A 22,360-nucleotide genomic window follows, 5' to 3' on the forward strand; every position below is an offset into this window, starting at 1 on the left:
AGGGTTGTATTTCACACAGTGTGCTTTAATATTATATTCTATGTAGCCTATAAATATACTAATATATTTGCTTCGTACCCTAATGATGGAATTGATAAGTACAAATTAATCTCACTCATTAATTTGTAATCATTTTCACTCATAAATATCTACTTAAAACTATAGAGTTTTTTTTCATCAGTCATAGGGCCTGAACTCTGGGCCTGGGTGCTGTCCCTTAGCTCTTCAGCTCAAGCTACTACCACTTGAGCCACAGCGCCACTTCTGGCTTCTTCTGCTTCTGTGGTGCAGAGGAATTGAACCCAGGGCCTCATGGATGCAAGACAAGCACTCTACCATTGAGCCACCTTCCCAGCCCTATAAAGATTTATTTTGTATTTCTGTATATACCATAAATGTATACATACAGATTTAAATTGAAATGAAAATCAATGGCTTTTTTTTTGCCAGTCCTGGGGCTTGAGCTCCTGGCATTGACACTGACCCTCAGCTTTTGTGCCCACAGTAAGCACTCTACCACTTGAATCACAGCTCTACTTCTAGCTTTTTGTAGTTAATTGGAGATGAGAGTCTCATGGGCTTTACTGCCTGGACTAGCTTTGAACTATGATCCTCAGATCTCAGCTTCCTGAGTAGTTAGCATTAAAGATGTGTGCCATTGGTTCCTGACATGTTCATTTCTAAAATGAATTTTTTTTCCTCAGTGGCTCTAAGGTTTGAACTCACACTAGGCTGGTACTTTATCATCATGGAAGCCATACTTTCAACCCTTTTTTCCTATTCTCCCTCTCTTCTCTTTCTCTCTTTTCTTTCTTCCTTCATCACTCTCTCTTTCCTTCTCTCTCCTTCTTTTCTTTCTTTCTTCCTTCCTTGCTTCCCTTTTGTACTAATAACAGGGCTTGAACTCAGGGCCTCATGTTCTTGCTTGCCTTGCTTACTCATAGATGACACTTTTAACTCTTGAGACATATATCCAACCCAGGTCTTATTGCAGGTTATTTTGGAAATGGAGTTGAGCATACTTTTCTCCCAGGGCTGGCTTTGAAGTGTGATCCTCCCCATCTCAACCTCCTGAGTAGATAGGATTACAACTGGGTGCTGTTAGCACCCAGGTTTCTACTGGTTATTTTTGAGACAGGTCCTCACTTTCTATTTATGTTTGTGTATGAGCCATGATCTACCTATTTAATACTTTCCATTATTATGGTGATTACCACTTTGATTACCACAGTGCTTGCCACAGTGTCCGGTTTCCTCCAGTGAATATGGAGTCTCAAAGATTTTTTTTTTTTTGCCTAGGTTGGCCTATATTGCAAGCCTCCCAATCTCAGCTCCGAAGTAGGATTATAGATGGGAGTCACTGGTGCCCACCCTCTAAATTTAGTTTCTTAAGTGAGTTCTCAGATCTCTTTAAAGTTTATGTCAAATCTCATCACATACATGGCCTCATATAGGCTATTTTCTCCAATTTACTCTTGGGAGGAATAATTTATGTATACATGCTCATTCCTGTGGCATTTCTCTGGTAAGTTAAGTAACAAAAGTAAGTTGATGGATGTAAAATACAGTAAGTAGTATGCTTATATATACTTCTTTAGTGCTTATAGTCAGGTTAACTCTTTTGCTTGTTTTACAATTACCAGAAATTAGAAAATATTTCTGAAATGATAATAATACATTTTCATTTAAAACTGTCACACACTTTAGTGTCTCACTGAAGTAATAGTTACAGTCTGTAATTCAGTATAACTTTGCACCAACTCATCTTTGTAAGCCTCCACATGTTTAGACTATGATCAAGAGAATATCTCTTTAAGCTAGGTACTGTTGGCTCATACCTGTAATGCAAATTAATTAATCACTAAAACCAGAAGTAGAGCTATGGCTCAAGTGGTATTGTGCTAACTGTGAATATGAAAAAGCTCAGGGACAGCACCCAGACCCTGAGTCCAAGCCTGAGAGCCAACACACACACAAACACACACATACATACACATACATACACATACACCAAAATCATCTTTAATCTTAACACTCCCAATATTTTTCCCTTTATTATTTTAATTTCAATCCTTGTTTCTTTGCTTCACAGAGTTTCTAAAACTTTGAATATTTTTGGTTTACTTTCCCATCAATAAATGTCATGAAAGCATGTCTATATTGCTCACTGTAATAATTTCTGTTCTTACAAGAGTTACATAATACGTGTTCAGTATGAACCAATTAAAGAATAAAATCTACAGCTATAATTTTAGAATATCTGATAAGTGCCTCTCTTAAAATGTAAAATATTATATACCTGATAAACTGTAAATGACCAAATAGAAAACCAGCAAAGAAACAGTGGCCTTAACACTACAGACCAAATGGAACTTGTAGACCTATCTAGAGTATTCCAATCAAGAGCAGCAGGACACAACTTCTCAAGAAAATCTGGAATATACTTCAAGTATTTTTAAAAACTTAGGAAATATGAAATCAGCCCAAGTATCATTTCTAATTACAATCCAATAAAAATAAAAATCAATAGTTAAATAATGAGTTGCAAAAATAAAAAAAATACATAGAAATTATCCACTGTACTTTTTTAACAAACAATAAGCCTAAAGAAGAATTCAGGAGGGAAATAAGGTATTGAGACAACTAAAAATACATATAAAACTTATCAACATTTATGAGATATAGTCAAAGCAGTAGTAAATGAGTGAAGTAGAATATTAAATTCCTATATTAAGAAAGAGACTTCAAATCAAAATTTATACTTCAAGCAATTAGACAAGAAAAATAAAAATCCATTTTTTAAAAGAAATGATACAATTATGATCAGAATAAAATGAAATACTGACTAAATAATATAAATACCAATGAAACAAGAATTTCTCTCTTTTGGAAAAAAAAACAAATTGTTTAAATAGTGATACAGGTGGACCCATTGCAACAATGAGATGTACAAGATGTTAAGTCGAAAACAAACTTTACAGCTTTGGCACGGGCGGGGTGGTGGGGGGAGGCAACAATGCTTAATAAGAAATGTACTCATTATCTTGCTGTTGTAATTGTAAGCCCTCTGTACGGTATTTTCACAATAAAAAACAGAATTTCTTTCTCTCTCTCTCTCTCTCTCTCTCTCTCTCTTTGACATTCAAGGCTTGAACACTGTCCCTGGGCTTTTCTGCTCTCAAAGCTAGTGCTCTCCCACTTTGAGCCATAGCACAAATTTGGTTTTCTAGAAGTTAATTGAAAATGAGTGTCTCACAGACTTTCCTTCCCCAGGCTGGCTTTGAACCGTGATCTTCAGATCTTTGCCTCTCTGGGTAGCTGGGATTACAGGCATGGGTCACCAATACCTGGCAAGAATTTCTCTTTTTAAAAGATTAACAAAGTTGAAAAACTTTTAGATAGAATAAAGAAAATCCTCAAGATCATCAGTAAAGGAGGTAACCTTAGAACAATTGCTATAGAAATAGGATGTACTGTGGAAGAATTTCATAAAGAATTATACATCAACAAACTAGATAGCTTAGAAGAAATGGAATCATTCATGAAAACACAAAACCTTTCAAAGACTGAATCATGAAGAAATCAAAAGTCTGAAAAGACCAATAGAAGTAAAGAGAAGAATCAGTCATCAAAAAACTGTCAACAAAGAAAAACCAAGGGCTAGATGACATTAATTTCCACAGCAATTTTTAAAAGGTAAATTTTATTGAAATATTATAAAATAACTAAAGTGAAGGAAATGCTTGCATACTCATCATATGAGGTCAGAATAATCTTGGAACCAAACAGAAATAAAACACCATCTCTGCCCCCCCCAGCAAAAACAAAAACAAAAACAAGCCGGCATCTTTGATGAATATAGAGGCCAAAACACTCAAGGAAATTGTAGCAACTGACTTCAATAGTATTAAAAAATGGAATTTATCCCTGTGATATAAGGATGTTTTAATGTATGTACACTATACTGAATTGAGACTGGGCATGTGGTTTATACCTTTAATCGCAGCTACTCAAGAAATTGAGATTTGAAGGTAACGAGGCAGACAAATCTGAGAGACACATCTCCAATTAATTACTAGAGGGCTGTAATTGAAGAATTGGCTCAAGTTGTAGAGTGCCAGTCTTCACAGAAAAAGTTGAGTAAGAGCTTGTCAAAGCTTTGAATTCAGATCCTAGTTCTCACCCAGGAAGGAAGAAAGGCAGGCAGAAGGAAAAAAGAAAGGAAGAAAGAAAGAAAGAAAGAAAGGAAGGAAGGAAGAAAGAGAGAGAGAGAAAGAACGAAAGAAAGAAAGAAAGGAAGAAAGAAAGAAAGAAGGAAGCAAGGAAGGAAGGAAGGAAAGAAGGGAGGGAATGGAAAGAAAGGAAGGAAGGAAAAGAAAGAGAAAGAAGGGAAGAAAGAAGTAAACTAATTAGTATAACACTTTAACAGAATAGATGATTTACAAGTTAAATAATGATCTCAGTTGATGCTGAAAAGATAATTAACAAAATCCAATAGCATTTTATGATATTCAAAAACTCTCGCTAAAATAGGCATGTATGAAATTAGACTAATATAATGGAGGTTAGATATAAATTAACCACAGCTATTATGTTCAGCTGTCATGTTATCCAGCTATTTCACTTCTGGGTATTTTATCCAAAGAATCAAAATCAGTATCTTAGAGATATTTACACTTCTATGCTGATGACAAAACTGTACACAATGTCAAAATGTGGAGGAAACATTTTAAGTGTCTGAAGCATTGAAAAGCACAAATGGTGAAGAGAGACAGACTTTGAACACATGTGCACACATTGCATGATGAGTACTTCCTTTTAATCAAGTCCCCGAATATGTAGTTGCTATTTTTAGCTATCTAGTATTGTCCAATGAATCGCAGCTTAATCTTACACTTTATAAATATGTTTGAGCTAAAATTTTAAAGAGAATTGTTCATCTGAACTTTACCATCAATTATAACAAAGAGACCCATAAGTACAAGTTTGCTATTCCCCCCATTGTTATTATAAGCATCCCGATTTTTCTGTTAGATGTAATTAATAGTTTAGGATGTATTTTACAGATCTCTTCAGTTATGAAGATGCTTTTTCACATATTTTCTACATATGTTAAGTATTTCTATTTTATATGTTCCATTACTACTTATTTTGCAAATGTATAAATAATTATTTACCTGTCCTATTGGTCATAGGTATTTCCTATATGTTTGAAAACTACTGTTCATCACCCAGAGAGAGAAAGGACACAGGATAGGTTTTGCTTTCCAAATACTTTTTTTAGATAGTAAAAGACTAAGAGGAAGAAGCAACGTTGAGAAAGGAACAAACCCTTTGGCTGGTAGGGCTGGGCATTTCAATTGTGAAATATCACAGCTGTTTTACAAGCATGATATCAGGTTTGAATCTTAATTCTGCAAGTAAGTAGCTGCTTCAACAAATCCATCCCATTTAACTGTCCCCTAAAATATTACTTCAGGTAAATTGTCTGACAAATGTATTGTACTCGATGAAGTAGATGTGTTTTTAAAAGACTTTACAACTGCAAATATTGAATAAGAGAAGTGCCTCTTTTGTGTTCTGGTAAGAATCCAAGGAGTGCAATTCCTTTTATCCATTTACAATTGTAGGACTTGAATCAAAGTATGGATAACTTCGAAAGCCTGATTTCAGGACTTTGTGACATACCTAATACCAAAGCAAATTACTAAAGCATCAAAAGGTTTATTACATGAATATAGCTTAAGCTGTGTAAGGAACACAAAAATAAATAAGGTCTTCATAGCAGAAATATAATTTCATCTAACACCTAGGAAAATTCTCACATAAAGACATAGTTCCTCTGCAAGGAAGACAATATTCCTGTAAAGTCAATAAAAGAGCAAGAGAACAGCCTGAAGCTTGCAAACAACTGGAAGAAAGCTTTAACTAGAATGACATCTATGAAAATTGAGTCAATTGAGTAGACGTAAGGGAGAAATTGTATAAAGATACAACTGAGTAAATTTGTTTCATTACTGAATAGCAGGTGGATAGAAAGAATAAAGAATATGTCTCATATGCAAGACTTACTGTTGAGTCATTTCCTGATTTATATAACACAGAGGACAAGAAAAACAATGTATGAGCTGTGAAATATAGTTTACTAGGTTTGAGACATCAGTGCACATCAAAGTACTGATACATACCAAAGACTTGGGGATGAGAAAGGTGGTTGTGCAGGGTGCCAGTGGCTGACTCCTGTAATCCTAGCTATTAAGTCATAAGAGGTCGGAGGATCATGATTTAAAGCCAGCCCAGGAAGGAAAGTCAATGAGACACATGTCTCCAATTAACCACTAAAAAGTCAGAATTGGAGCTGTGGTTTAAGTGGTAGAGTACTAGCTTGGAGTGAAAAGCTAAAGGACAGTGCCCAGGTCCTGAGTTCAAGTCTCAGTACCAGCAAGGGAAAAAATGTGACTGTAACTGAAGAGATTAGGAGTGACAAGGACAAATATGATCATTTGCATATAGATTGAAGTCAGGAGATTAAATCATGCTAATAAAGGAATGAAAATAAAAGATAAGAAGGCTAAGAGATCTTCCTGGAGATTCTTGTCTTAAGGGAGTTGGAAGTTGGAAAGAGTCAGACAGTGAAAGAAATACAAAACAGTAGAGGGGGAGAAGAATTTGCTGAGCACAACGCCTCTGAGAAAAGTGTTTCAAGGATGGTAGAAATTATGAGAGTTAAATAAAGGTCACTTGATTCAGTGACTAAGAATATTTGTTGAATAAATACACTAATGAATAAACATACTTTGTGGAAGATGGTAGATTAAAGAAAGTATCACATGAAAAGCATACCAACAAGGAAGAAGGAAAATAAAAGGGGATTAAAGGAATAATAACATACAGTATATTGGATCAAAATACATTATATGCATATGTAGAAATACCAAAATGAAATGTTTTGGTAAATTGAAGCTATATTTCCATGATACAAAGAGTACTATGTTTGAGGAAAGAGGCATATATGTGCTATATGAGTCCACGGAATTCTGAACAGTGTGAAACTATAGGAGAGATGGAAAGAGACAGAGACATATTGAAAATGAAAGAATGATCAGAGATGTGTGTGTGTGTGTGTGTGTGTGTGTGTGTGTGTGTGTGTGTGTGTGTGTACTAATACTGGGGCTTGACCTCAGGGAAACACAGTCTTGCTTTGCATTTTTGGTCAAGGCTGGCACTCTGCCACTTGAATCATATCACCACTTTAGGCTTAGTATATTGGAGCAAAAGAATCTCAGACTTTATGGTCCCATCTGGCTTTAACCTGTGATCATCAGGTCTCAACCTCCTGAGTAGCTAGGATTACAAGTGTGAGCCTCCAGCACACAGCTTTAATCGTATAATGCCTTAATGAGGCAATAATGATGTAAAAGCACACCAAAGTATAGGCATTGGAGAAAAACCAGAAAATTCAGCTTAAGAAAGTGATAATGAGTATCACAAAAGAGGCAGGTGGACCCATTGCAACAATGAGATGTACAAGTCATTATGTTGAAAACGAACTTTACAACTTTGGGGCGGGGGCGGGGGGGGGGTGGGGGGGGGGGGGGGGGAGGATGGGAAGGGATGGGAAGGGGAAACAAAGGAGGAGGCTACAATGCTTGATAAGAAATGTACCCATTATCTTGCCTATGTAATTGTAACCCCTCTGTACAGTATTTTCACAATAAAAAAAATTTAAAAAAAGAAAGTGATAATGTGGGCAGAGAGGAACATTTGTATTGGTTCCTTTATTTTAGGATAGAAAACTTATTCCTTAAATAGTAATCATTTCCATTGGAGAATTTTCATTTGAAAAACAGTTTAGAGAGTCAGAAGAAAGTTGAGAAAGAATGAAGGGGATGTATGTAAGTAGAGAAAGGTGGATTAATTTGAATTTAAATTGGAGATCAAAGTAACACTTCTCTCTGATGGATGTTACAAGGATTAGATTACTGTGACATGTGACACAAACACGCAGTAATGTGGTAGAATTGTTACTTATAGATAATGAAGAGTCTGTTTTAAATTTCTTGTTCAAGATTATATAACTAGCTTTTGTGAAAATTCACATAGAAACAGAATTGAAAATTAATACCAAGTCACAAAAATATTCTTACTCAATGTCTTTTGTTCAGCTTTGCAAAAATACTGGCCAAGTACAGAATGCATAGCTGAGCATTAAAATAGAGGTTGCTATGGTGAAAATACTTTTCACTTTACAATTTTCTACCTCATCTATCAATTGCTGCCAAATAAATTGATAATTAAATGCGGGCCACTATCATGAAAACAGTTTATGAACCCTTCAAATTGTATACTTTCAAATTCACCAACAGGTCCATACTGAATAAACTGCCATTCAGAATGTAGTTTTGATAAAATACACTTTCTTAACAACTTTACAAATAGCTCTATTGAGCCAAATAAAGCTTTCTTATAAAAAGAAATTCTTGTAAATCTTGCTATTCTAGTCCTCTTCATTTCCATGCTCTAATACATATAAGGCTATAATTTCATATGTCTTCAGGATTTCTACTATATTGCAAGTCTGAAAAACTTCTGAAACAGTCCCCAGTGTACAATATATTAAAGTCTATATAGAATTGGGTCTGTTTTGATGTGACTTTTTCTTGTAACTTCTATAAAGCCTGTTCTATAAAATTTAAATGAACAAAATTTAAAGAGATCACAGGAAAAACCTTGCAGTTTTATTTTCTTAAACAGAATATCACCATACTTTATAGAATGTAATTAACAAATGTACCCTCTAAAAGTATCATTTCATGAATGAAAAAGAGCTAGATATCTAGAAAAACCTCAGCAATAGGAAGTACACTTAGTACTTTTGTATATTTGTCCACACTTTTTTTAACATTACATATATGGATCTTTTCATAAACTTCATGCTTGTATAATGAACAACAGTCTTTGCAAAAACTAAAAGAGAACCTTATGAATAATTATATCACAAGAGTACAATTTATGATGAATGAATATTTATTAAATTTAGAAAAGTCTCAACAGAACAGCAGCATGTGAGAGATCCTAATAAAACTGGGGAAAACAAAATAGCTTTGAAGGAAGGATAAAAGCACCGAAAACTTCATACAGGCAAAAGCAATGTCACGTTATCTTGGAAATTCTCTAGTCTTAGAACAGAGAGTAAACATTGACAAACCTGTGAAGGGAACTGGCTCCGCACAGGGTCAGAGGTGGTGACATAAGCAGCCTGAGTGTAGGCATAGCTCTTGAAGCGAGGCTTAGGAGAGGAAGAAGTTCGCTCATAGCCTTGTGCTAGACTGACTGTGATCTGTAGAGGGTTTGGGAGAGAGGGAATGCGAAGGAAAATAGACATGGTAAATCATCCAGCAAGAATGGTTCCAATATGCTACGAAACCAAACATTAAATGGAAAAGAAGAGATGAACCATTCCATCTTAAACACATATTAGTGACATTAAAAAGTTCTGCCATACAAATGGTGGCACTTCCACAGGAGGCCTACACGCCGCCTCTGGTGCTGCCGCCCCATGTCTTTAGTGATTCCTGAGAAGTTCCAGCACATTTTGTGAGTACTCAACACCAATATCGATGGGCGGTGGAAAATAGCCTTTGCCAGCACTGCCATTAAGGGTGTGGGGCGAAGATCCGCTCACGTAGTGTTGAGGAAGGCGGACGCTGACGTCACCAAGAGGGCTGGAGTACTCACAGAGGATGAGGGGGAACGTGTGATTACCGCTATGCAGAATCCAAGTCAGTACAAGATCCCAGACTGGTTCTTAAACACACAGAAGGATGGAAAGGATGGAAAATGCAGCCAGGTTCTGGCCCATGGTCTAGATAATAAGCTCCATGAAGACCTGGAGCAGCTTAAAAAGATTCGAGCCCATGGAGGGCTGCGCCACTTCTGGGGCCTTCGAGTCAGAGGCCAACACACCAAGACCCCATGCTCGCACTGTGGGTGTGTCCAAGAAGAAATGAGTCTGTAGGCCTGTTCTGTTAATAAATAGATTATATACTGAAAAAAATGAATTGTGGCATTTACAATTCTTATCATATTGGAGAGCAGATAGTTTGGAAAGGTAACTAGGGTGATATTGAAGCATTCACACTGCAAAGCAACTTTAGTTTACTCTAATTCCACAACTCTAGTAGCATGATTCTTTTAAATCTGGTAAAAAAAAAAAGGCAATTTTCTCTGAACCCAAAGTAAACAAAGGCAGAATTCATCAGGTCTATACCCTGGAAAAGATTGAAGCTTTCATAAACTAAAAATAGAACTAGCTCAGAGTGAGAAAATTAGGCTTGAGAATTTATCCTCCCTTCAGAAGAAATTTTACTAAAGGCTTTTCCATTATTTTTACCTAAAAATACAAGAAATTACCCCCAAATCTCACTGTTCAGAAAAAGAATAAACCACTTAATAAAAGAAGCCCTCTGAATTCATTTCATGATTTAATAAGAATTTCAACATATGCATTCTCCACTTAATTTGTATTAGAAATATCATAAAATGTTTTCTTCTCTCAACAAGATTACATTCTATACCCAGAAATCATTATATATCCAATAAGGTGCCAATAAGCTTTTGAAAAAACACATGTTTGTGTGGTACTGGGGATTGAACCAGAGTGTTGCATCTGCTAAGCAAGCACTTTGACACTTAGCTACATCCCAGTATGGAAAACACATTTTTAGAGTGCCTGTCTTTGCTTTTGCTTGGCTATTGGCTCTTTGTTTTATGTTTTAGAGTTAAAATTTTAACATGTATATTATTCTGCATTTCCTTTCATTTCACTTTATCCAAAATAAAGGCAATACATCTATTTTCCTATGACATGATACATATAAATAGCACAATATTTGAACAATGTTCTTTGAAAAGAATATTGTACATATCAGATGTAATTTAAATGATTCATATAGTTGGTGTTTGTATCATTATGTATATACACAATATGGTAGGCTTTATATATGTATTATAGCACATATATGTGATATATATATATACATATATGTCCATTATCCATTGTATGTAAACACACTTGAGTATGTGAGTATAATACCTAAAAATGTGCATAGAATAGGAAATAATTTTCATATTAGCTGTTCTTTGGATTCTTTACCTGTTGAGAATAGTGCATCTGATGATGTAATTGAAAATGTTCTTCTCTAGTCACTTTTGATGGCCTTGGCAACATTTCTACTTCCTGGATAGCTTCAATGCTCACTTGTTGAGGCAAAACTTGAAAGAGCGATGTGATGTACATTAAGATAGACTTCTTATCTGGATAAGTGGTAGCAACATCTGTAAGTACATTAATACCCCACATAAATTTTTAGTTTCTAAATTTGAGACTCTGAAATGGTAATGAACAAATCAATGTTACAGGAAGAAGACAGATTAATGAGCACTCCATTGTCCATGAACGCCCCCTAGAGACTAATTAGAACATAATAATCAAGCCTACAATGTCCTTGCAATTTAGCAGACCAGTGGAATGAGCAATGAATTTAATTGCTTTTCCTTATTCACATAAAATCTTCATTCTTTTTTTTTTTGGTTGGTCATGGGGCTTGAATTAAAGGTGTAGGCACTGTCCCTGAACTTTTTCACTCAAGGCTTCTACTACATTGAGCCACAATACCACTTCTGAATTTCTGGTGGTTAATTGGAGATAAGCATCTCACAACTTTTCTGTCTCAGTTGACTTGAACCCCAATACTCAGATTTCAGCCTCCTCTGTAGCTAGGATTACAGGCATGAGCCACCAGTTCCTACATTAAAATCTTCATTCTTTCATCTCTTTTTCTAAATCAAATTTTCAAAAGTAGCCAATGTATGTGAGTAGCTTTCCATAGATAAGAAAATTAAATGCAAATCTTACATTTTCCTTTCCATAGAACGTTATATCAGCATGTTAATTAAAATGATGCATTTGTAGTAAATTACCCAAAAGAGCTTAATGCCTTGGCTCAAAGTAAACAAACCTTAAAATTTCTAATCAAAATTTCACTTGTGTTAAAGTATGTAAGGACTCAAATATATCTGTGTTAAAAATGAGCCATATATTACTTCAATCAAAATAAGACAAAATACCCAATATGCTATATAGAAAATGATTTTAAGTATTTCTGAACTGTGTGAAAATTGAAGTTGGATTTCACTTTCCTACTAAGACTTTTGATATGTATATATATATATATATATATATATATATATATATATATATATATGAAGTCTTACACATGATTCACATAAGTCCAACTTCAAGTCATTTACCAAATCCAGACAGTGAATGAAACCCACTCTTTGAAAGTCTGTGGTACTTCATTACAGCTGGCACTTTTTCCAAAATCTTCTTTTGCTACTTGGTGTTGTAATGGAACTACTGTGTTAAAAACAAGTAACCCCAATCTAAAAATAATTTTTAATGTAAAGTGTACCATTAATTCCAGAATTGTTCATTAGAAGTCTTAAACAAGAAACAAGTAGTCATCCTTTAAAAAGAAGGCAATTGTGTCATGTGTAACTAATAAGGATGAACTTGTACGATATCTTGCTAAGTGATAAACACCAGGCATTACATTCATTAGAGACTAAAATGTGAAAAGCAAATAAATAAATACTAAAATGGTAGATACCAGGGGCTGATGTTGAGATTTTGAGGAAATGTAGGCCAATGAATAAAATGTTTGAGTTAGGCAGGAGAAATAAATAAATTCAAGAGAAACATTACATAAACTAGCTCATCACAACACATTGCATTCTCTAAAATTTTTATGTTATCAGCTTTCAGGTGGTCTCATCCAAAAATAGGGTAAATACCTGAGGCAAAATATATGTTAATTGTTTAAGTTTCATCACTCCACAATGTATACAAATTGAAAAGTACCATGTTGGAAATGATAAATGCATAAAATTTTATTTATCAATTAAATCAATCTGATAAGTTTAAAAGAAAGAGTCCTGACAGGAGATAAGGAGAACACATTTGGCAGTGTGGGTTTGTTTTGGCATAAATTTATTGTAGGTAGCATTAAAATATTTGATCACCCTGCACCAGAATCAACTCCAAATGGATCAAAGACCTCGGAGTCAAAGCAGACACTCTGAAAACCTGAGAGGATGGAGTAGGAGAAACCCTAGGTCTCGTTGGCACAGGCCAAAATTTTCTTAATAGAGACCTAGAAACACAACAAATCAAAGAATGGTTGAACAAACAGGTTTGCATGAAATTGCAGAGCTTCTGTATGGCAAAGGACATCGCTAGCAAGATCAATAGAAAGCCCATGAATTGGGAGATCTTCGCTAGCCATACAACAGACAAGGGTCTCATATCTAAAATATATCTGGAACTCAAAAAATTAAATCCCCCAACAACAAATTCTCAAAGAAACAACTGCCCAATAGATAAGTGGAAATAAGTAAGAGGAAAAAAGGATGACCAATAGACACATGAAGAAATGCTCAACTTCCTAGCCATAAAAGAAATGCAAATCAAAACAACATTGAGATACCACCTCTAATAACTCTAATAACAACAGATGGTGGAGGGGATGTGGACAGAAGGGAACCTTACTGCACTGTTAGTAGGAGTGTAAACTTGTTCAACCACTTTGGAAAGTAGTTTGGAGGTTCCTCAAAAGACTCCACATAGAGCTCCCCTATGACCCAGCAATCTTACCTTTGGACATTTATCCAAATGATCACAAACAAGACCACACTAAAGCTACCAGCACAACTATGTTAATTGCAGCATTATTTACCATAGCTAAGATATGGAACCAACCCAGATGCCCCTCAGTTGATGAATGGATCAAGAAAATGTGGTAAATATACACAATGGAATTCTATGCCTCTATCAGAAAGAATGACGCTGCCCCATTTGTTAGGAAATGGAAAGACTTGGAAAAAATTATATTAGGTGAAGTAAGCCAGGCCCAAAGAAACATAGGTCCCATGGTTTCCCTTATTTGCAATAACTAATATATGTCTGAGACAAGCAGAAAAGGTCAGATAAGTTAATGAACCCCAAGATAAGGAATCAAATATTTTTTTTCTTTCTTGCGCTTGTCTCTAACATATTTATAAGATGATTTATTTGTTGCTTTGTATGTCCCTCCCCCATGGTATAACCCCTGTTTTCACTGTATTTGATGCTGGTATAATTTGTGGAGGGGAAGGGAAAAAACAAATTGTTCAAATAGGGATACAGGTGGACCCATTGCAACAATGAAATATACAAAATGTTATGTTGAAAAATGAACTTTACAACTTTCAGGGGGGGATGGGAAAGGATGGGAAGGGGAAACAAAGGAGGAGGTAACAATGCTTGATACCATGCCCATGTATTTGTAACCCCTCTGTATGGTATTTTCACAATAAAAAATTAAAGAGAAAAACACTGTAGGATACAGGCGGACCTGTTGCAACAATGAGAAGTACAAGTTGTCATGTCCAAAACGAGTTTTACAACGTCTGTGCGGGGGGGAAAGGAGAAGGATTGGGATTGGGGGGGAGCGGGGAGGCTGGGAAGGGATGTGAAGGGTAAACAAAGGAGGAGGCTGCAATGCTTGGTAAGAAATGTACGCATTATCCTGCCCATGTAATTGTAACTCCTCTGTACAGTATGTTCACAAATTAAATTAAATTAAATTAAAAAAAAGAAAAACAATGTGTTTAAACAAATAGTTTCTAAGCAAGCATTCTCATAATGAGTGAAAATATCCGGAATAAAATTTCTAGTCCATGAAATGAAGTTGAACAAATCAGTCCCTTTCAAGTAGCAGGATAAATATTAACCTGAACAGCTATTCTTAAAGATTGTATATATTAACCAATAGTTAACCTTACATTGAATAAGGGAAAACTTCAAGGCTTTCCCCCAAAATGGAAAAGAGCTAAAAATGTCAAGACTCGTGTGTGTGTGTGTGTGTGTGTGTGTGTGTATGTGTGTGTGTAGGCACTCTAGTCCTGGGACTTAAACCCAGTGCATGAGCACTGCCTGTGAGATTTTACTCAATGCTCTCAATGCTAGTGCTCTACCAATTGCTACTTCCAGCTTTTTGGTGGTTAATTGGAACTATCTCATGAATTTCCCTATCAGCTTGGCTTTGAACCACAATTCTCAGATCTCAGTCACCTGAGTAGCTAGAATTACAGGTGTGAGCCATCGGCACCCAACTCACTCTTACTACTCTTATTCATTAAAGTGCTTGAATCTTAGCCAAGCAGTAAGGTATGAGAAAACTTTAAATGGGATGCACACAGGCAAGAAAGAAGTCACAGTGCCCTATTTGCACATTAGACACATGATCCTATATTTAAAGGGTCATAAAGACTATATGAAGACCATCGTAGATCTAATAAACACTTTAAGACAAGTAACAAAATACAAAATCAACATTCAAAAATCAGGAACATATATATATATATATATAAATTTTTCCTGATTTTGTATTCATATATGTATATATATGAATATTGAGCATTCTTAAAAATAAACCAGGAAAGTAATTATATTCAGAAGAATCTCAAATTTTACCTAAGTATAAACTCAATGAAGATGGTAAAAGATCTGTACAATGAACACTATAAAACACTGAAGAAAAGAAATGGAAGTTATTAGAAGCTGGAAAGTTCTCCCATGTTCATGGAACAGTAGAATTAATATTGTGAAAATGGCTATATTAGAGAAAGTGATTACAGATTCAATGAAATATCCATCTAAACCCTGATGATATTCATTTCACAAGAAAAGAATCAAAAATAAAAGAATCGAAAAATTGATAGGGAACCATAAAGGACACACAATAGCTAAAACTACCATGAGAAAAAAAAGATAAAAATGAAGATACCAAGATTTCTGTCTCTAAAATAACCCATAGAGCAATAGTAACAGAAAGAGCATGCTTTTGGAATAGCAACAGAAAAACAGACCAATGAGATTGCAGCCCCATTAATATGCCCATTGTCAATAAAAGATTAAAAAAATTGGAGAAAAGACTGCCTCATAAACAAGTAAACACATATATTTGTAATGAATAAATACTATATCTATATTATATAATATGTAATAGAGTATGTGTATCTAATATTATATGTAGCATATATATTGTATAATATATAGTATGTCTGTACTATATATTATAAAATATATATAGCTGTTTTTTTGTTGTCGGTCGTGGGGCCTGAACTCTGGGCCTTGACATTGTCCCTCAGTTCTTCAGCTCAAGGCTAGCACTCTACCATTTTAGCCACAGCACCACTTCCGGCTTTTGCTGCTTACATGGTGCTGAGGAATCGAACCTTGGGCCTCATGAATGCAAGGAAAGCACTCTACCACCGAGCCACCTTCCCAGCTCCAAGATATATGTAGTTTATATAGAAATGTCATAATAATTCCAGTGGAAGACATTAGGGCAACTTATTTCTACATATTAATATAATGTATGTACTGATAGGATTGAAATTTACTTTCACTGATTTAATCAATATTTTTCAATTTGTCACTCTAGGAGTAATCTTAAACAGACACATACACACACACACAAACTGTGTATGTGTGTATATGTATGCATAAAAATTCTGTTATAATAAAAGCATCTCTTGGGCTGGGAAGGTGGCTCAGTGGTAGAGCACTTGCCTTGCATGCAAGAGGGCCTGGGTTCGATTCCTCAGCACCACATAAACAAAAAGAAAAAAAATAAAAGCATCTCCAAATACTAAAAATGAAGATGACTAAAGAAAATTTGCATATAGTTAATGTTCAGTATTCCCCCATCCCTAAAAGCCAATAGAAATGAGTTTGGTATGAAACTGTGTCTTCAATAAAACTATCCTGATCTTGAGCAGTGAATCTCAGGGAAGTCTGATTAGTCAGCTGCCAGTCAAAACTTTGTTTAAACACTTCTGGGAAATCTAAACAAGGGGCTTCATGGTCCAAATCTTAGGCCAGCATTCTGCCAAGAGAAAGGCTGGAATTGAAATACTGGATTACACTGTGTATCCTGTGTAATCAGAAGGAAGTAGAATTTCACAGATAACATATGTATAAAGCTTTCCTGGGTAAGCTTTTTAAGAGATTTGTTTTTAGGAAAACAAAAGAATGTCATTTAGAAACTACGGTGAGAAGAAATCTGCATCATTTTCCAAAGTTCGTATTAAAGAACATAATCATTTTTTTAAAAAACCAGTACATCCACTGGTTGAAAAATAAGTGGATCCAATGAACTGGTGAGAAAAATCTTCACAAAGGAGACACAGACAGTTCTGAATGTCAAAAGACAAGGGTATACACATTGACACAATTTAAACTCATGCTTGCAGAAAATAACCACTTATTTTGATATAAAACTCTCCTTAAAGAAGTAAAATGTATCACTTCAAGTTTGCAAATGAGATTTATGTTATACCATCTGATTTCTAACTGCTTAAGTTGATACACAGTACACTCTAGTATATATATATATATATATATATATATATATATATATATATATATATGGACTAAACCATGATAGCATTCAATATTAAGAACTACACTCTAGATTGGTATATTTTTTACACAAAATTCACATTATACTATCAATATACAGCATCTTGATAAGAAAATCATCTGCTTAGGTCCTCTCATGTGAAATTCTTTAGCATTCTACAAGGTACATTCTACATTCACTAAATTATGTACTTCTTAACTAGTCTAATTTTAGCATTCACTCATTGATCCAAGTAGTTGCTTTTATCATCTAATAACAATACTTCTCATTAAAGAACAATAAATATAGTGATGAAAATAATTTGCAGTGATATAGATGATTCCATTTCATAATAACATTAATACAGATAAAAGCAATGGCTTTTTATTTATCCATGAGAAACGCCAAACTGTTTTATCTTTTAAACATGCAATTACTCTTTTCAATATGCTTAGAGTGTAACTAGCAGAAAACTATCAGATTCATCTTGTTATACATCGAAAATACATAATGCTTACTTAATTCATAAAGAAAAAATAAAATCAGGTACTCAGAGAAGACTCTGATAGCTTGACAAATATGAGAAATCTCTCTCTCTCTCTCTCTCTCTCTCTCTCTCTTATTCTCTCTCTTTCCTTTTATTGCTGGTACTAGGGCTTGAAATCAGGACCTGGGTACTGTCTCTTAGCTTTTTCGCTCAAGGCTGGCATTCTGCCACTTGAGCCCACAGTCTCACTTCCAACTGTTTTGGTTGTTAATCAGACAGAAGCATCTCACAAACTTTTCTGCCTGAGCTTGTTTCAAACTGTAATCTTCAGATCTTAGCCTTAGAAGTAATTGGTAGGATTACAGGTGTGAGCCACCAATACTCATCTTAATGTTCTAGACTTTGAGATTAGAGGGTAAGTAAATGGGTCCAGAGGTCTCTCTCAATAGAACATGAATTCTAAGGAAAAACGATGTTACAAATAAAGAATTTCACCACAAAAATATAAACACGTATCTTTTTGTTATCACATGATAATTGTACATATTAATGAGCTACAATGTGATGTTTCAATACATGCATACAACATATACTCATCAAATTAAAGCTTCACTTAATTTTTTATCTTTGTTGTACAGAAAAACTGATTTTCACAAATGCACTGTGTTTGCTGGACTCTTTGGGGAAAATTATATAGAAAAAGCATTTCTTCACAATTTTTTTTTTTTGTCGGTCATGGGGCTTGAACTCTGGGCCTGGGCGCTGTCCCTCAGCTCTTCAGCTCAAGGCTAGCGCTCTACCACTTGAGCCACAGCGCCACTTCCGGTTTTCTGGTGGTTTATTGGAGATAGGAGTCTCACGGTCTCTCCTGCCCGGGCTGGCTTTGAACCACGATCCTCAGATCTCAGCCTCCTGAGTAGCTAGGATTACAGGCATGAGCCACCAGCGCCCGGCTCTTCACAATTTTAAAGGAAGTTTTCTTTCTTTTTTTTTCAGCCATGGGTGCTGTCCCTGAGCCTTTTTGTGCTCAAGTCTAGCATTCTATCTCTTAAGCCACAGGGCCATTTGAGGCTTCTGAGTTAGTTTATTGGAGATAAGAATCTCACAAATTTTTCTGCTTGGGCTGGCTTTGAACCACAATCCTCAGATCTCAGCTTACTGACCAGCTAGGATTATAGGTGTGAGTCACCAGCACTTGTTTTTATTAAATGCCATTTTGGTTTTCGTTCTACTAGGGTTTGAAGTTAGGGTCTTGTGCTTACTAGGCAGATGCTCTACCAGATGAGCCAGATTCCAGTACTTTTTGTTTAGTTATTTTTCAGTCAGTCTCACTTTTACCTGGAGCCACCATAGGATAATGTGTCTCCTAACTCTGTCTCTCAAGCAGCACAAATTACAGCTTTTCTTTCTTCTGGTAACAGGGTTTGAATTCAGGGCCCTATACTTGCTTGGCTTTCTTGTTCACTGCTGGTAATCATCAATTAAATCATGCCTACAGCCCAGGTTTTGTTGTTTATTTTGGAGATAAATTGTCTGACTTTTCTGCCCAGGCTGGCCTTGAGCCATAATCCTCAGGATCTTACTCTCTTGAAGTGAAATATTGTATCTTTCAGTATTCAATTAAAATACAAAAATAAAACTTTAAAATGTCTCAGGCAGGGGCTGGGAATGTGGCTCAGTGGTAGAGTGCTTGCCTTGCATGCATGAGGCCCTGGGTTCGATTCCTCAGCACCACATAAGCAGAAAAAGCCGGAAGCGGTGCTGTGGTTCAAGTGGTAGAGCGCTAGCCTTATGCTGAAGAGCTGAAGGACAGTGCCCAGGCCCAGAGTTCAGGCCCCACAACTGACAAAAAAAATAAAATAAAAAATGAAATAAAATAAAATGTCTCAGCCAGCCACTCATAAAGGATGCAATGTACTGATAATATTTTTTAAATTAAATCAGTAAAATAATTCTTTTGAGACAGTCTTGGTATATTCCCCAGGCTATGTAGCAAAGGTGGTCTTTTACTTAACATCTTCTTGCCTATGCCTCCTAAGTATTTAAATGTCGTTAGAGATAGAGCTACAGGACCATGCTAAGTGCTCTAGTACTTAGCTACATGCACAGCCTTGAACTATATTTTATTTTCTAAAAACATCTTAGACAATTTACAATGTTGGAACAAGTTTTCTCTACTTATGTTCTAAAAGCAGAATGGATGCTAGCTTGACCTAACAAATGGAAACTGATCAGTCAGTGTGGGAGACTATTGATGGAAAAGTATTTTTACTTTCTTACAATTCTCTCTACATGCCTATTGTGGGAAGAGCTATTGGAGTTTCCATTTGAGAAGGAAGTATTTTGACTCGGTGACATTTAACTCTGCTGTCTTAATTGTCACCTGCTGTTTTTGTGCTTTGCTTTTGACCTAACCAAATTGACTTTTTCCTACTTGGAAAAAGAGTGCACAGTTGCAAAAAATCATCTTAGCTGCAATCTTCTTTACTAACACAAAATATCATATTTCAATACCCTTGTGTTTTACGCTATTTAAAATGATCATTGATAAACAATAGGATCATAATGAAGACAATTGATTTAATTGTTTTTATGGTTGTTACTAATATGTTTTATGATAGGAATTATGCAGTCCTGAAGCAAATATTTCAAATATGACTATTGTCAAGCAAAAACCTCATATAATGACTTATCTATTTGGACATAAACATTCCATAAAGTACCCACCATATATTAAGGCAAATATACCATAATTAAATCATGGTTCTTTCACTAAATCTAACAGACTGCAGTAAAATTAACTAAATTCCTTAAGAATTAGTATGTACTGCTAGACACCTATGGCTCATGCTTGTAATCCTAGCTACTCAGGAGGCTGAGATCCAAGGATTGCAGTTCAAAGACTGCCCAGAAAACCTGTGAGACTCTGTCTTCAATTAACCACCAGAAAAAAAAACTAACAAAAAAACCCTGGAAGTGGAGTTATGTCTCAAGTGGTAGAATGCTAGCATTGAGCAAAAAAAGCTGGAGATAGCACCCAGGCCCCAAGTTCAAGCCCCAGGAATGGCACACACACACACAAACACACACACACACACACACACACACACATACACACACACACAAACTTATGTAATATATATATAATATATATGTATGTATAAACACATTATCTATATTTCTATATATCTACTACATATAGTAGATATATAATGTGTATACTATATATCTATATACTACTATATATCTACTAGTTCCATATAGATATATGTCTATCTATATGTACTTTATTTGTTCATATATTCAGACTACATACATATGTTTTATAGTGAATTATGTATATACTATATATATAATAGTCCCTTACAAATAGTATAATTATGATTGAAAATAAATGCATGAAGTAAATGCTCCATGTTCAATTTATTAGCTTGTCATGATTTTATTCTAATTGAAACATGTTTTCAATTTTTGAATATTTCTGCATGCAAATCACCAAATATGTGTAAGGTGCCTGCCATGCACGATATATAATGCTAATTCACAGAGAAGGAGTTTTCATGATTAGAGTGGCTCTATTTCTTACAGAACAATAGTGAACTACTGGAGAAGTCTGATAGATTATAGTCATGACTAACACCTAGCAAGACATGCTCCATTAGAAAAAGGGATGCAGTTTTTAACAAGGTACCATAATAGAAAGCTCACGAACAAATTATGAGATAATTGATGGAAGAAGAAATTTCCTTGAACAAATGTCAAGTTTTACAGTGATCTACCTGAAAATTCAAACCAATGTCCAACAACTGGAATCTGTTTACTTTTTTTTTATTGTGAAAATAATGTACAGAGGGGTTACAATTACATGGGCAAGATAATGAGTACATTTCGTATCAAGCATTGTAGCCTCCTCCTTTGTTTCCCCTTCCCATCCCTTCCCATCCTCCCCCCGCCCCCCCACCCAATCCTTCCCCTTCCCCCCCACCCCCACCCCCCGCACCAAAGTTGTAAAGTTCGTTTTTCGACATAATAACTTGTACATCTCATTGTTGCAATGAGTCCACCTGTATCCCTATTTAAACGACTTGTTTTTCCCCGTCCCCTCCACAAATTATACCAACATTAAATACAGTGAAAGCAGGTATATACTGTGGGGGAGGGACATACAAAGCAACAAAGAAATAATCTTCTAAATGTGTTAGAAACAATCGCAAGAAAGAAAAAAGACATTTGAGTACATATCTTAGGGTTCATTTCCCTAACATCACCTTCTCTGACCTTTTCTGCTTGACTCAGACATATACTAGATATTGCAAATAAGGGAAACCATAGGACCTATGTTTCTTTGGGTCTGGCTTACTTC

General features: G+C 35.4%; 1 protein-coding gene and 1 pseudogene across 1 annotated transcript in view; one reads left to right on the forward strand and one right to left on the reverse strand.

Moving 5' to 3' along the window:
- LOC105993437 (dystrophin-like) overlaps positions 1 to 22,360 on the reverse strand; it is a gene marked incomplete at its 3' end in the record, with an annotated part of 1,816,642 nt that overhangs the window by 1,269,175 nt on the left and 525,107 nt on the right. The window contains 2 exon segments of the mRNA XM_013026710.1: positions 9,209 to 9,340; positions 11,156 to 11,337. Of these exon segments, the coding sequence (XP_012882164.1) occupies positions 9,209 to 9,340; positions 11,156 to 11,337 (314 nt within the window).
- On the forward strand, positions 9,560 to 10,010 carry LOC105993476 (annotated as a pseudogene).

This window comes from Dipodomys ordii, unplaced genomic scaffold (genome assembly GCF_000151885.1).
Source record: "Dipodomys ordii isolate 6190 unplaced genomic scaffold, Dord_2.0 Scaffold96, whole genome shotgun sequence".
Lineage (NCBI taxonomy): Eukaryota > Metazoa > Chordata > Mammalia > Rodentia > Heteromyidae > Dipodomys > Dipodomys ordii.